The sequence below is a fragment of the Manis javanica genome, chromosome 8, assembly GCF_040802235.1.
Source record: "Manis javanica isolate MJ-LG chromosome 8, MJ_LKY, whole genome shotgun sequence".
NCBI classification, from domain to species: Eukaryota; Metazoa; Chordata; class Mammalia; order Pholidota; family Manidae; genus Manis; species Manis javanica.
The window spans coordinates 24799905-24813708 of NC_133163.1; the positions used below are offsets into that span (position 1 = coordinate 24799905).

General features: G+C 51.2%; 1 protein-coding gene across 9 annotated transcripts in view; it reads right to left on the bottom strand.

Annotated features, from left to right (window-relative positions):
• TMEM63C (transmembrane protein 63C) overlaps positions 1-13804 on the bottom strand; it is a 123357-nt gene that overhangs the window by 19789 nt on the left and 89764 nt on the right. For 7 of the 9 annotated variants that reach the window (XM_037021368.2, XM_037021331.2, XM_037021569.2 and 4 more), the window contains 7 exons: positions 13580-13742; positions 12971-13050; positions 12499-12580; positions 8733-8770; positions 4915-5057; positions 3422-3470; positions 1672-1780 (listed from right to left, as the gene is read on the bottom strand). In XM_037021368.2, coding sequence (XP_036877263.1) covers positions 1672-1780; positions 3422-3470; positions 4915-5057; positions 8733-8770; positions 12499-12580; positions 12971-13050; positions 13580-13729 — 651 coding nt within the window. In that variant the 5' untranslated portion in view covers positions 13730-13742. Of the gene's footprint in view, positions 1-1671; positions 1781-3417; positions 3471-4914; positions 5058-8732; positions 8771-12126; positions 12202-12498; positions 12581-12970; positions 13051-13579; positions 13743-13804 lie in introns of those variants that run through there. The other 2 variants (XM_017648453.3, XM_037021671.2) reach the window with 2 other exon arrangements.

Genomic DNA, 13804 nt, shown 5'->3' on the forward strand with positions numbered 1-13804 from the left:
ACTCCTGGCTGTCCGGGTCTTTGGGCGGCCCAGTGCCATCTGGCATAGGCCTTCTCCTCATACCGGGCAGCCTCCCTGCCCCTGAGGTCAGCAGGCCGTGGAAAACCATAGGTGGGAAAATCTCATCTCTGTTATTCTCTGGTCCCCCTGCTGGGGACGGCTGAGTGAAGGAAAAGTCATGGGCTGCAGACAAGGCCAGGCAGGGGGGCCAGAGCTCCAGCGCCCACAAAGGCTGCTCAAGCTTAGTTGTACACTGTGTGGCATGATAGATAGTTCTGTTCTCCTTGCAACTCCCTGTTCCCTGTGAAGTCCCATGTCACTAGGGCTGTCTCTAGACTGGGCTCAGGAGTTGGGAGGTGAGCTAGATTCTCGGGAGGGGATGGGGAAGCCCCTCAAACTTCCCATTTTATTCTGTGAGTGGGAAATGTTTCCCTGAGCTATCACCTCAATGCGACAGTCTGGTAAACTGGGCTGCATGAGATGGGAGTCTAGGCAGAAGCTTCTGATGACAAGAAGCCGAGCCCCGACTGGTCAGGGGTACCCCAGTCTTATGCCTGGCAGGCCAAAGCATCGGGGGTAACCTTCCAGAGTTGTGTGGATTGGCCTTCTGGGGTTGGGTAAGGTGAATCAGGCCTTTAGGATGGATGGTCTTGAAGGAGTCAATTCTACTCCATTGAGCCTTTGAAAAGCTGAGGATGGAGCCAAGGGTGTTTGTCTTCACTGATTTCCTTCCCTAGCAGAGCTGGGAGAGCCTGCACTCCCCCCGCCTCACTGCTAGCATGCAGGTGTGCTGCTGCTGCGGCAGTGTGGGGCCAAGTGACTACACCCAGAGGGCAGCTGCACCCTGCAGCCCAACCACCTAGGGTCAGCCCACTGGCAGGGCAAGGAGTGGAAAGTTAAAGCCCCAAATGCAGCCTAACCCAGTGATGAACAGGGAGCTGGTGGGAAAGTGCCTCTGACTGCTCCCTCCAGGCTGGAAAACTAGGGTGCACGTCCTACCCAATTCCCAGAGCTCCCTGAGGGGATTAAGTGCGGCTGCCCACGGGGGTGAGCTGCTCCAGTCCCTTTTATCTGGGTCTTTTCTTCTAGTCTGCACCCCACCAGGTCTTTCCTGGGATCACCTCCCAGGTAAGCAAATGCAGTGCTAGTCCTAGTCTCAGGGTTGACCCGGAGGTGGGGTGGTGGTGACCCAAACCAAGGCGTTGGAAATGGGGGCAGGACATGGGGTCTCTGACCTCAGAGAGACTGGGAGGGAAAAGAGCTTGGGCATAGTGAGTGGGCAAGGATAGTAAAAAAAATATTTACCCAGCAGGGGGCAATGACCACAGGATGGAGGCTCCCTGCTGGTCCAGGGGGTTGTTAACCCTTTAGTCTAAGGATGGTGGGGAGGTCCGGGGTCCTTGGAGGGGGCTCAGGGCAGCAGGGTGCAGGAGTTCAGAGGCACCTAGGGGCAGCTGTTTACCAACAGGTCTGGAAGTGGTCCAGTGGTTTAACAACCAGGACAACTGTGTCTGGGGGCCAGGTAATGGGCGGAGGCTCTGCTCAGGTGGGACCGCCCCCTGCAGGGTGCAGGGAGTGCCCAGCTGGGACGCCTCTGAAGGCTGGGAGTGAGAGGGTGCCACTGGGGTGGGGTTAGCTGGCGGGCCTGGCTCTGGTAGGTCTTTCACGTACCTTGTAGCTCTTCTTGGGCACAAACCCTAAACAGTGATGAGCCATGAAGAGGAAGCTGGTGATGAAGTACAAGAAAGAGAAGAGGCTGTGCAGCCACAGGATCTTACTCCTGCCAGAACAAGACACAGGAGGGGTGAGACTGCCCTCTCCCACACCCCTTGACCTCCCCCTGGGCCCCCTCTGGTACCGCCAGACACCTGGACACCTTGGAAGGGATGGCAGTGGGGCGAAGGGAGTATCTTGCACCAGCTAATAAAGGTATACAGGGGTGGGACTAGATGCTTTATGTATATTTTCTCATGAGATTCTCACATGATGTGGGGGTGGTACTGTGACTAAGTTCATTTTCCCTGTTGGAAAGTAAGGGCTGGAGTGGCAGTGACTGGCCCAAAAGGGCCATCTGATCTCTGTGGTGAGAGACTCCGGGGTCATATACAGGCCCGGAAGGGAGGAGGGTAGGTCCGCTCCACCTCCCCTGGGGTGGGAAAAGCGGTGGCACTTGGGCTTTGGGCTCCCATGATGCTGACCCAAGGCATCTGGCCAGGATGATGGCTCAGAAATAGACCCACGTTACTTGGTGTGATTTGAGGAGAAAAGGGCACCTTGCTTCAAAAGAATGCCTCACCACTGGTTCCAGTGCCTGACATATCACCTAACATTCCCATCAGGCAAGAGGCTTTGTTCCTCAGTTTCCACAGAGGGGGAGAGGTTGCATGGTCTCCAAGGAACATTCCAGTTCTCTGTCAGTATGGGTTTATGGATGTTGAAGGGTCTTGGGTGCCCTACTGAAATTCACTTCTTGTTGGGACGGTGTAGGGACCATCCATGAGTGGCTGGTCTGGGGAAAGCTGGGGAGCTCTGCTCTGGTGTTACATCCCCTGGGAGGAGCTGGCTGAAAGGGGACATGAAAGGATGCCATGGCCCCATTCTGCTGATTTTGGAGTTTGATGGATTGCAGGGGTGCAGGAGCAGAGGGGTGGGGTGGTGGGTGGGAAGGAGGTGGGGCAGGAGTATGTGAATCCTAGCTCACACCTGCTGGAACTGCAGTTTCAACTTCGTCAGGAAGTCAGCCAAGCCTAGCCAACATGCCCAGTGGCCCTATTTTCTCAGCATGGACCAACAGGACCAGGCTCTTGATTTTGCCACCAGTTGTGTTGGCTGATATTAAAATCCATGGGTTCCTGGACCACGAGGGCTGGATGGGGCTGAGAGATCCAACAGCTTTTCCTCATCATGGATTAGGAATGAAGCTCAGAGAGGAAGGTGCACTGCCCCACGCCCTTGGCCAGCCAGTGACAGAGGTTGGGTGTGATCCCAGGTCAAGTGATTCCTCAGTCCTCTGCTGTGGGAATCTGGCCTATGACCTGTTCAGCCATATGAGGGTTGAACTATAAAATAGCTCACTGTTTTGTGGGCAGGGAAACACCACCTTACATCTCTGCTTGCTAAAGGGTCCTTGCCTCCTAGGAGCTGGACATACTAGGCTAACTGGACCATCCTTCCAGGTCTTCAGGAGTGGCTGGTTTGGGTAGCTCCACCCATTACAGAGATGGGGACACTGAGGCACCAAGAGTCCTGTCCCATCAGAGAATGCAACATCTGGCATCCTCCTCAGGGCCTGGGTTCCAAGAAAATCAGGCCTTTCTTATGAGCAAAGCAGTGCTCATGTTTTAGACTCACACATGGGACCTTATCTCCCCATCAGTGACCCCAGCCAGTAGAATGGGAACTAAGAGGATCAGGTACCTACTCTGTGGAGACATTGATGATGGTGGTCCGGCCAAAGTGACTATTCCAGTCTGAAAGAGAAGAAAGTCGCTGGCCTCAAGCCCGGCTCCTTGACCAGTGCAGGGCCCAGAATGGAAGGCTTCCGAGTGAATGCCTGGAGTCTCGAGATGCTTGCCTATATCCTGTTCTTCCTTCCATCTCCCCAGAGCTTGTCCCCAACACCCAACAAAAATAGAAGAGGCCTCTTCTTCTCCCTGGGACTGCCGTGTGGGGCTCCTTGGCTGTGGAGTGAGACCAAGTCTTGGCACGGCCTCCCAGTGCAGAACTGGCACATAGCAGACATAGTAAATGCTTGTCAAAGGGACCCAGCTGCTCACCACAAGCCGAATGACAAAACCAGCAATCTTGTTACCACTGGCAACAATCACAAGAACCTGGAACTCTGGAAAATGTGATGCTGCCCCATTTGCACAGTCAACCCTTCTGGCTAAGTGTGTTAGTTTGTCACTTTAGACATCTCCAGGTTTTATGAAAATGTGTCTAGAAATCCTAAGTTATATTATCATTGCTGACACACTAGATCTTAAGGTGGGAATCTGGAAAGACAGGACTGAGAAGTTATTTACTCTGGTAATGGTATTTGGTGGCATGAGCCCTGTGTGAGACTTTGAATTAATTTAGGTCTACTACTGGCCGAGGAGAAACCTGAGGATCAGGGTGAAACTGGTTCCCAACAGGGCATTTAAGGTGCTATCCTATACCACCTAGTTGTACAGGCTTCATACAGCTCTGTCCACTTCATATTTCTAAGTAAAATACCAGCTGTCTTCCCTGAGTACTCACTGTGTATCAGGCATTGTGCCAGGCACTGACACACATTATCTCCCAATCCCCATGACAGCTGAGAAAACTGAAGCCTGGAGAAATTGATTTATATTTTTTGCTATAAAATATAATGAAATAATTTGCTAGATTGGGCAAAGGTATTTCCTGGGAAGCAGATGTAGGTAAAAGTTGGAGAACCAAGGTATTTTCTGACTTTGAAGCCCAAGCCCTTACCTACAATGTTATTTTGCCAGAAGGACTTACCCTGTTAGAACAAGTGTGAATATGCTTCCCATGAGACAAATTCTGTGCTTATGCTGCTGTGTCTGTCTGAGTGCGTGCAGGGAAAGTTCAGGTTCAGGGATGTTTGCAGTGGGTCACATGTCATGCAAAGGCCTCCATGAACTCTTGGCCAGGTGCAGGTGGGGTCATGGAAAACCATTCAGTTCCAGACTGAATTACTACCATGTACATGCTGTGTGCCAGGCCCTGGCCAGACAAAGGAGGTATCAGCTCCAGTCCCCACATTAAAGAACTGAAGCATGGATTGCCTAAGGTCACATAACTAATCCTGAGAAGTGGGATTAAAATTCTGATTTCTAGACTACCAAGATCCAGAGTCTGTTCCATCTACTAGGCTGCCTCTTAGATCTAGTGGCCCAGACCCAGGGCCTGCTGAGCTCCACCTACCCAGAACTGTTCCAGTGTAGTTGATGGGCAAAATGATGCCCAAGGAGGGGATGCAGATGATAAGCAAAAAGATGATGAGATGGTACTGGAACATGAGGTAGATGCGGGCATCGTCTCCACACTTGCTAATCAGATCTTCATTCCTGGAAGAGACACACAGACAAGGATGTTCCTCAGAAGCCACTGTGGCCACAGTTTAACTTGGCTCCCTCCAACTTAAAAAAAAGGAAAAAAAGAGATTACCACCCTACGCTCAAGTTTTAATTTTCTTTTTAGAAATATCACACTTCTTCTCAGAACCTCCGTTACACCTAAAATGTATTTCACTAGATATCACAGGCATATCAAAGATGGGGGCTAAGTTACAGATACACACTTGGGAACCCAGAGGCACTTCTGAAATCAAGTGTTCACCCCATCTTCTATTGCTTCTTCAAACATTTTGAGTGCTTGCTATGGCGTAGGCACTGGACAAAGATGCATCCTGTTTTTCTCTAAGTTGTTTCTTTTAATTCCTTAAATTAAAACCACAATGAGATATCACTCCACAATGCCAGACTGGCTGAAGTTAGAAGGTCAGACACTAGCAAGTGCTGACAAAGGCATGGGGGGACTAGGTGTTCTTCCACATTCGTGAGTACACACTCTGCCCACTTTGGGTAACAGTTGGTATTATTGACAGAAATTGAATACATGCACACCCAGTGACCTAGCAATTCCACTCCTAGATTTATACCCCGCAGAAATACATGCATATATGTATCAAGAGACACATATAGAAATCTAATAGATGAATTATTTGTAACAGCCCCAGACTGGAAAAAACCTAAATATCTATCAAAGGTGGGATGGACACAAGAATTGTGAGATATATATGTATATGTGATAAATATGTGTAATATGTATAATAGATATACTAAGATGTTTTATATATGTGTATAATGAAATACTATACAGACATGAAGATGAATGGCCACACCTGAACCTCACAAACACAACATTGAGTGAAAGACCCAGGCACAAACCCAGGCTGAATGATTTTACATACAAAGTTCAAAAATAGGCAATATTGAACTAGAGAGTTAGAAATCCAGATACTGGTTACCTTTGGAGTTGGGGAGATGGGAGAGAATTGAGAGGGAAGAGGCGGAGGGGAGGGCTTCTGGGGTGTTGGCAATACTCTAATTCTTGATCAGGATGGTGGCTGTATAGGCTTTCTTTGTGCTAAGTTGGACATATACTTTTTGTGGAATTTTCTGTGTTATAATTCAATAAAAAAATTAAAAGCATGTGTTGTTATACAGAAGCATCTTAGAAATTTAGGAAAATGCAAAACAGAAGAAAATCATTCATCTATAATCTCATCCAACCTAAGGTGATGACTACTAAGCATTTTGGTAATTTCCTTTAGTTTCTTGTTATCACACTGGTTTAACTTAGTAACTATAGTATAAACAGTATTCAATGCATTGCTCTTTTGCTTAGCATTTAATCTCAAGCCTTCTCCAACTGTTCTTCATTTTGTCTAGATGTTTCCATGGTTGTGCAGTAACAACGGTGACAGTGGCCTCTGTCTGTGGAGCACTGGTTCATGCCCAGATCCAAGATGGCCTCCCTACTCCACTGGTAGATGTCCCATAGTTTACTCACCTTTGCCTTCTGGTCAGGCTTATAGGTTGTGGGCAACTTCTAGCATCCAGTCCAGGATTCAGATTTATTTTTAAACGATACTACAAAGAGCATATTGTCAGGGTTTTCAACTTCCCCTCTAGGGAGTTATTTAAAACTCTATTTTTTTCCTTGTCCCTGCTCAGTGAATTCATTCTATTAAGCTGTCTTCTAGACACAGCTCCCCAAGGGGGCAGCATGCATACTAGGATGTCTAGCTTTCCTCTCTTCCTGGATGATATGCTCCCAATGGAGGGGGGTCCTTGGGTGGAGTGGGGATGGGAGCAAAGGATTCTCACAAAGACACACACAGCTGTGCCCACTGACCTCCCACTGACCTGCAGGACCAGGTATGCACACTCACATAGCTGTACACACAGACTTGCCCCAATGCAATGACATGTGTCTTTTATGTCATACTTCCATGCACACCACAGAGACACTACCACATGGAATTTTGCTGTTTTGCTTGTACCTATCCCCCACCCCCCATACATGCACAGACACTTTCTTTCCTTCCCTGTGTCTACCCATTAACGTGTCAGCGGACGGTGGAGAAAATAAGAAAGTCAGCCTCAAACTATCCTACTCCTGAGGACGTGGTCAGCTCAAGCAGGCCCGTGCATCCCAGTTTCCCTTATCTCTTGCAGCAGAGAGCCGGCTCATTTGCCCTCACACCCCTGCCCATCATGCCTGAACTTACTAAACCCAGGAACCTATAGCCAGTACAGCCTCACAAGGTAACAAACTCCAAATGTTCATATATATTACTGGTTATTTTAAAAATATAAAAATAGACTAATGCTTGTCAAAAAGTAAAAAGTTAAATTCCCTTGAAATTGTTGACAGGGATTGCTTCTAGGAGGGTTGTGAAGAGGGGTGTGAGAGACTAGAGGTGAACTTCCATGCTTCTCTTAATGAAGATGTATTTATGTGAGCTCATGCATATTTCAAAGATTAACAAAGCAAAACCAGAAATGGTGCCAAGAAATAGTGTCCCCTTCACTCACCCCACATGCGGCTAAGATTCTTGAACCACATACAAACTAGCTCTGTCATTTTCTGGGGACTCAGATGAGTAACAAAGGCTGACTGGAGGCCTAGGCCGTGGGGAGTCGCCTGTTACCAAGGTGGAGCCCAAACACCAGAGGCTGCTGGTCCTAAGCCCAGCATGGTTTTCCCAGGGCCCAGTCAGGGTGCCCTCTGCCCTGACAGGCTTTCAGGCCCTTTAGCAGGTCTGGGGGAAGAGGGGTTTGCCGGTGTGGCTCATGGGGATGGCTTGGGGGTCTTAGGGAAATGTGTGAATGCTCCCAGCCAGGCCCTTGGTTGGTGAGCATGGAGGCACCTGAAGGAAGAAGTCCTCTGAGCCTCTGCAAAGAAGCAAATTAACGAGTCCAGCCAGGCCCCTGGATCACTGGCCTCTGGGGAGCTGGGAGATCGCACCCTAAGGAGGTCTCACCAGGCAAGAAAGCACCCTGGAGGAGGGGTTTGAAGGGCAGGAAGGATAGGGGATGTTTAGGGAGAGCCCAGGAACATACAGGGCCCTGAGGTGGGGGGCAGAGCTGTGTGCACACATGTATGTGTATGTGTGTGGGGGGTGCATAGAGTTCTGCTAAGTGCCCAGCTGAAGCATCAGGCTGGTACAGGGACTCAGGAGAGAACAGGTGACCTGGGGTCCGTTTTCTTGCTAAGGAGGGTCTGGCAGTAAAGAAACCCAGAAGGTGAGGTGGGCAAAGGGTGGTCCCTCTGCAATCTGCTAGCTGAGGCTCAGAGGAGAAACCTGCCCTTTTGCCCAGTGGGTTTTATTTTTTCCATTTTGCAAATGTGACAAACTATGCTCATAGAAATAAAGCACAAAGAATTCAGGAAGGATTTCTTTTCCCTGGTGTAGAGTTCATAAAAGTGTTCTTATAAGCATGTGACAGTGGTTCTTTCCTGAGGGCTGTGGCAGAGATAAAACAGGACATGGGCTATGTCCAGTTCCCATTTCACCAACTGTAGCCCTGGAATGAGTTCTCTGCCCAAGCTGGACTGAGGTGGTCCGCGGGGTGTGGGGACTGGGGTACAGACCTCAGGCCCAGACTCCCCTCCCACCTTCCCCCAAATGAGGAAATGCTGCTCTCACACGCTTGGGAAGCTCAGGCACTTACTTCATGGTGATGGTGTTGAAGAACCAGGAATAGAAGTGCTGGGGAAAAAAGAGAGAAAATGTGAGAAAATCTAGGCCTGGACCTGCCCGTCCCCACCCGTCCCCGCTCTGGGAACCCAGGCAGTGCGAGGGCAGCGTCCCGAAGGGGCCTCCTTCCCAGGCAAGTGACGGCAGCAAGAAAGCCTGAGTACTGGATGGAAGCCGGCTCCATCTGGAACCAGTGTGACTGCTGAGGGCTGTGTCTCCCCCGAAGTGAGGTGACATTAATGCCATCAGCATCCATTTACAGGAATCGGGGGCTGAGAAAGTGGGCCTTGGACTGGAGGGGGAGAAGGGATCCTTTAGGGGGTAGACGTCAGTTGCTTTTTGTCTGTCCCTCATTGCTTTCTTTGTGAAATGTCCCTTCCCCATGCATGTGGCCTGTGGGCTGTCCATCAAGTAGGGGTCAGCCACCAGCGGCCAGCTAATAAACAGGAGCATGACCCAAGTGGGCCCAGAGGCGCAGGTCTGAGTCAGAGGAGTGAAAGGGAATAGCATGATGGTGGCAGCAGCAATTGGGAATGTCCCCAGGGAGGGGGTGAATTGCTAGACAAAATTTGGGATGAAAGTCTAGCCACTCCACCCCACGTGAAGAGTCTTCCTCCACCACCCACCTTAGGGCAAATAGGGGTACAATTTATTAGGCAGGTTTGTTGATGGGCCCTAGTGGTTATACACAGTGGAGGACACACCTTCTGGGAATCACCTCCACCCCTTCCAAGACAGGTATACAGGTGTATACCACACAAGGCATGTACACGTCCTGTAATTCACACAAACAGGACTGTCCATGAAAGGGCAGAGGTCCTGAGTAGAAGTGGGGCCTATGGGCCTATGAAAATCGCACACACACAGATGTGTGAGTGAGCATCTCTGTCTCACAGACACCCACACACCCACATATACACATACACACTCCTCCGAATGTACACTGTAGCTCTGAAAGACACAAACCATTCAGAAAACTTGGCAGCTGAACAGCAGGCCTGAGAAGCAGACCGCATCTCCCCTCTTCTCCTCGTCCAAGCAGGAAATGCCCACAAGTTCCCAAGAGCCCACTCAGCAGACATCAAGTGCCAGCAGTCAGTTCACTGCACCCATTTTGGTGGCCTCCTCCTGTCCGCTCCCTGCCACATGGGTGAGGACATCTGCCCTGCTTTGCCTGGGGCCCTACGGTGACTCACTTGCTTCCAACACCACTCAGCCTAGCTGAGGCCCCACCGTTCTGGCCAAGCACTACAGGGGCCATGTCCCTACACTCTCCCTTCTTGTCTAACTTCTCCCTCTTCTGCTGGGATGCTCCACTGCTGCCATAATGATTTATATTCTTAGGTATTTTAAAAATAAAATGATCTCTGTCATTGCACAAAAAAATACCCCAAACACCAACCAAAGTGATGTTTCTAAAAATAAACCTGAGAGCTACCTTGCAAGGTAGGCGTGACTGTCCTTGTCTCAAAGAGGAACCTTTAAGAGATGAAGTGGTCTGAGGCATCCCGGACCTGCTCAGGGCAGGTCCTGGCAAGCAACGGGACAAGGTTTTGGAGGGATCATAACAGAAGGAATATGGTTCTACTGAGTCATCACATCCAACAAACCAGGTGTTAATTACACGGCAGGCTCACCGGGTCAGGGACAGTGGTGAACACCACCAGGTCAGTGCCTGCTCTCGCTGGGGAAGCAGACACACAGGTCCGAGCGTGTAGACGAGGGATCGGGACAGACTGGGCTAAGAGTGGGAAGGAAGGGAGTGTATTTTCTGTGAGTATGTAACAAAGGAGCTGGACCCAGACGGGCTGGACAGGGCTCCCTGGGAAAGTGGTGCTTGAGCCAAAATCTGAACAAAGGGTGAGGTTGTTAACTGGAGACGGGGAAGGGGAGAGGGCAGAGCAGGTGGAAGGCCCTATGGAGGGAAGGGGTGGCACTTCTGAGGCTCTAAAAGATAGTCACTGTGGCCAGGGGTGGGGCAGTTGAGAGGGAAAAATTGGACAGGTGGACAAGAGGCCAGATCATGAGACCATGGCTAGGCAGGCACCTGCAATTTATTCCCCAAGGATTCAGAAGCCATTGAAGGTCTACACAGTGAAATGTGTGTTCCCTTCCATGGGCATTACTCTGGATGTAGGTAGAAAATGGATGCGGTAGGGAGCAAGCATTGGCATAAAGAGATCAGTTAGAGGCCACCAGAGTCATCCTAGCAAGTGGGGAGTGGGGGAGAGGTGGAGAGAAAAAAACAAAACTGGGAAGGTGGAAGTGACGCTTGGTAATGAGCTGACTGCCCATCAGCCTGGGCAGGAGCAAGGGCAGTGCACCTGGGTGGATGGCGGGAAGACTCTGAGAGCAGCGATCCAGGAACGGGTTGGGGAGGAGGGATGTCATGGCATGTTCTAGATGTATTGAACAGGAAATGACTTTACAGTATCCTCGTGGGTGTATTGAAGCACACTGGATAACTGCGGCTGGAACCCACAGGGAGGTTTGGCTAGAGATGGAAAATTCAGGAACGATCCATGTAGAGGTGGCAACAGAAATGGTGAGTGTGGGTGACCCTGCCTGGCAGGGAAGTGGAGAGCTAGAGGGGGTGGGTCTGGGATCAGCGGGGAACCCCAGGTGCGAGGGGGAGCCCGCAAAGGGATGGAGGAGGAATGGGCAGAGAGGCAGAAGGAAAACTCAGAGAGCATAACATCATAGAAGCAACCAAAAGTGCCTGTTCAAGAAGGGAGGATGGTCTACAGTATTTGACATTTCAGAGGGAGCAGCTGAAATGAGAAATGAGGAATGTCCACCGGATTTCGTGGCACAGGACCACTGATGACCTTGGGGCCGTCTGGGTGGAGTGACAGGGGTGGGACACATTCAGTGGGTTGGGGAGGGAGCGGACGTGAGGAAATGCAGACAGCAAGCACAGCCTGTCTTTCAGGAGTAGGGCTATGATGGGGCAGAAGGAGACCGGCAGTCGTGGGGGCAAGGGAGGGTCTCGTGGTCCCCCCACCCTCTGCATTCAAGTCCCTGCTCAGATGTCATCTTATGCCCAAGACCATCCCTGACCACCATCTATAATGTTCCAGCTCTGTTCCATTGCTGGTAGGGGCCTTCCTTGCCCCTTTTTGCCTTCTTGCCCTTACCGCTGTCCTATCCGCATCTGACTTGGCGTCTCTCACCCAGGAGGAAAGTGCCATGAGACAGGACTCCAGTCTGCTGAGCAGCGGCTGGCCCACGGCAGGTGCTTCCTAGCAAGGGGCTCAGTGAACGAGCATGCTCTGGTCGGGGACTAGCATTCCACAGGAAGAGAAGGAAGGAGAAGACTGGGCTCCACGTGGGAGAGTTGGGTGGCAGGAGATTGAGGGAATCCCTACCTGATGTCTGGAATCTTCTATGTGAAGTGGGAGGTGAGTTCCTTGGCTTAGAGTGGGAAACTGGGGCAGGATTGGGGCTGTAAGAAGGATTGGAGATTTGAGAAGAGTAGAAAAACTAGTTTTAAAAATCTCTTTAAAATAGTAGAATTATTTAATACTTGGCATCCTAGGAGGTAGGTATGGTTAATATCTCCATCTTTCTGATGGGGAAAAAGGCTTGGCAAAGCCGAGGAATTTGTCTAAGGTCATGCTGCCAGAAGTGGCTGGGTGTGGCTGGCAGCACAGCCCCTGACTGTGAGCGGGCTCCTTCCTGCACATGCCAGGGCTGCCCCAGAGCCAGGGCCCCCCAGTTCAGGCCGCCTTGGCACCCACCTTGTCCTTGTGCTCTATCTCCAGGGAAATATCCGAGGGAGACGTCTTCTCACTCTGCTCCCCGTAGATCAGCGAGGTCAGGCTGTGGCCAGGGAAGGCCAGGGAGGTAGAAAAGGAGAGGAAAGGCCTCAGGTGCCTGCCTTGGGGCTGCAGTCCCCTCCTGCCCAAGAGTGGGCATGCCCCAGTTTGTTCGCTGAGCTGTACACATCTCTGGGGACAGACGATAATCCCCCAGAACATCTTGGGAGTCACAGGATTCAGCAAGTCTGGATCTGAGAAAAAAGTGGCCTGGTGCCCATAGGTGGCTGCCCTCCAAGTTCCCTACCTGCAGGGAGGGCCAGAGCAGGGGCAGGGATGGCTGATGGGTCACCCGCTGTGGCTAGGGCACAGGTCAGAGCCACATCCTGGCTGTGGCGGCACATCTTCCAGGGTTGCCAGCAGCTCACTCCTCCAGGCCCCAGCCTCTCCTCACCTGTCATTGTGGATCAGCAGACCCAGGCGCCCATAGTCCCACGCAGCTTTCCGGAGGAAGGAGTAAACCAGAATGATGAGCTACAGGCCAGGAAAGGTGACGGCAGGTGAGAAAGCTCATGTCTTCCCTTGGTGGTCCCTGAATTCTCATGGGGGAGACCCTGTCCCTGAGGTCCCCAGGGGCCTCCCTAGGGCCTCCAAACTAAGTGGCTGGCTCTTTCAACTCTGGATTCCCAGTGCCTTGCGGATTCCTGGCACAGAGTGGATGTTCAGAGTTTGTTGAATGAAGGTGCTGGTGGCATATTTAGAACTATGGCACAAGAACGCTCCTTGAAGAAATCAGCAATGAGAGGGAGAAGGAAGGCCCAAGGACACTGGCCAGGAGGGCCTTTGGACAATGGCACATGGAAGAGAATCTTAGGAATTATGCCTGCTCCTGCAGCCCCCTCTTTCCTGAGGCCCACCCACGCAGACCAGCGAGTTCCCGTTTGGGAACCATTTGGTGGGGTCCATTTGGACAGCAGGAGGCCCTGTGGCATCACTATGAAGGTTCAACCAGCTGCCCCAGCTGAGACCTCGTGGTCTGCCCACCACAGTGCCTGGGACTCACCACCCACAAGATGACGTTGAGGAACAGCACGGTGGGGACCCCTCCAAAGGGCTGCCCCTGCAGGACGGTGCTCCGAGATTGGAAGCAGTCCCTTGCTGATACATTTGGTGCCTTTTCCACCAAATTCAGGTTGTTTGGCGAGACAGACATCCTGGGAGGCTCCCTGGCGAAGATAGGGGTGTCCAGGTCAGACACAAGGAATTCCTCTCATGCTGAAACTCAGAA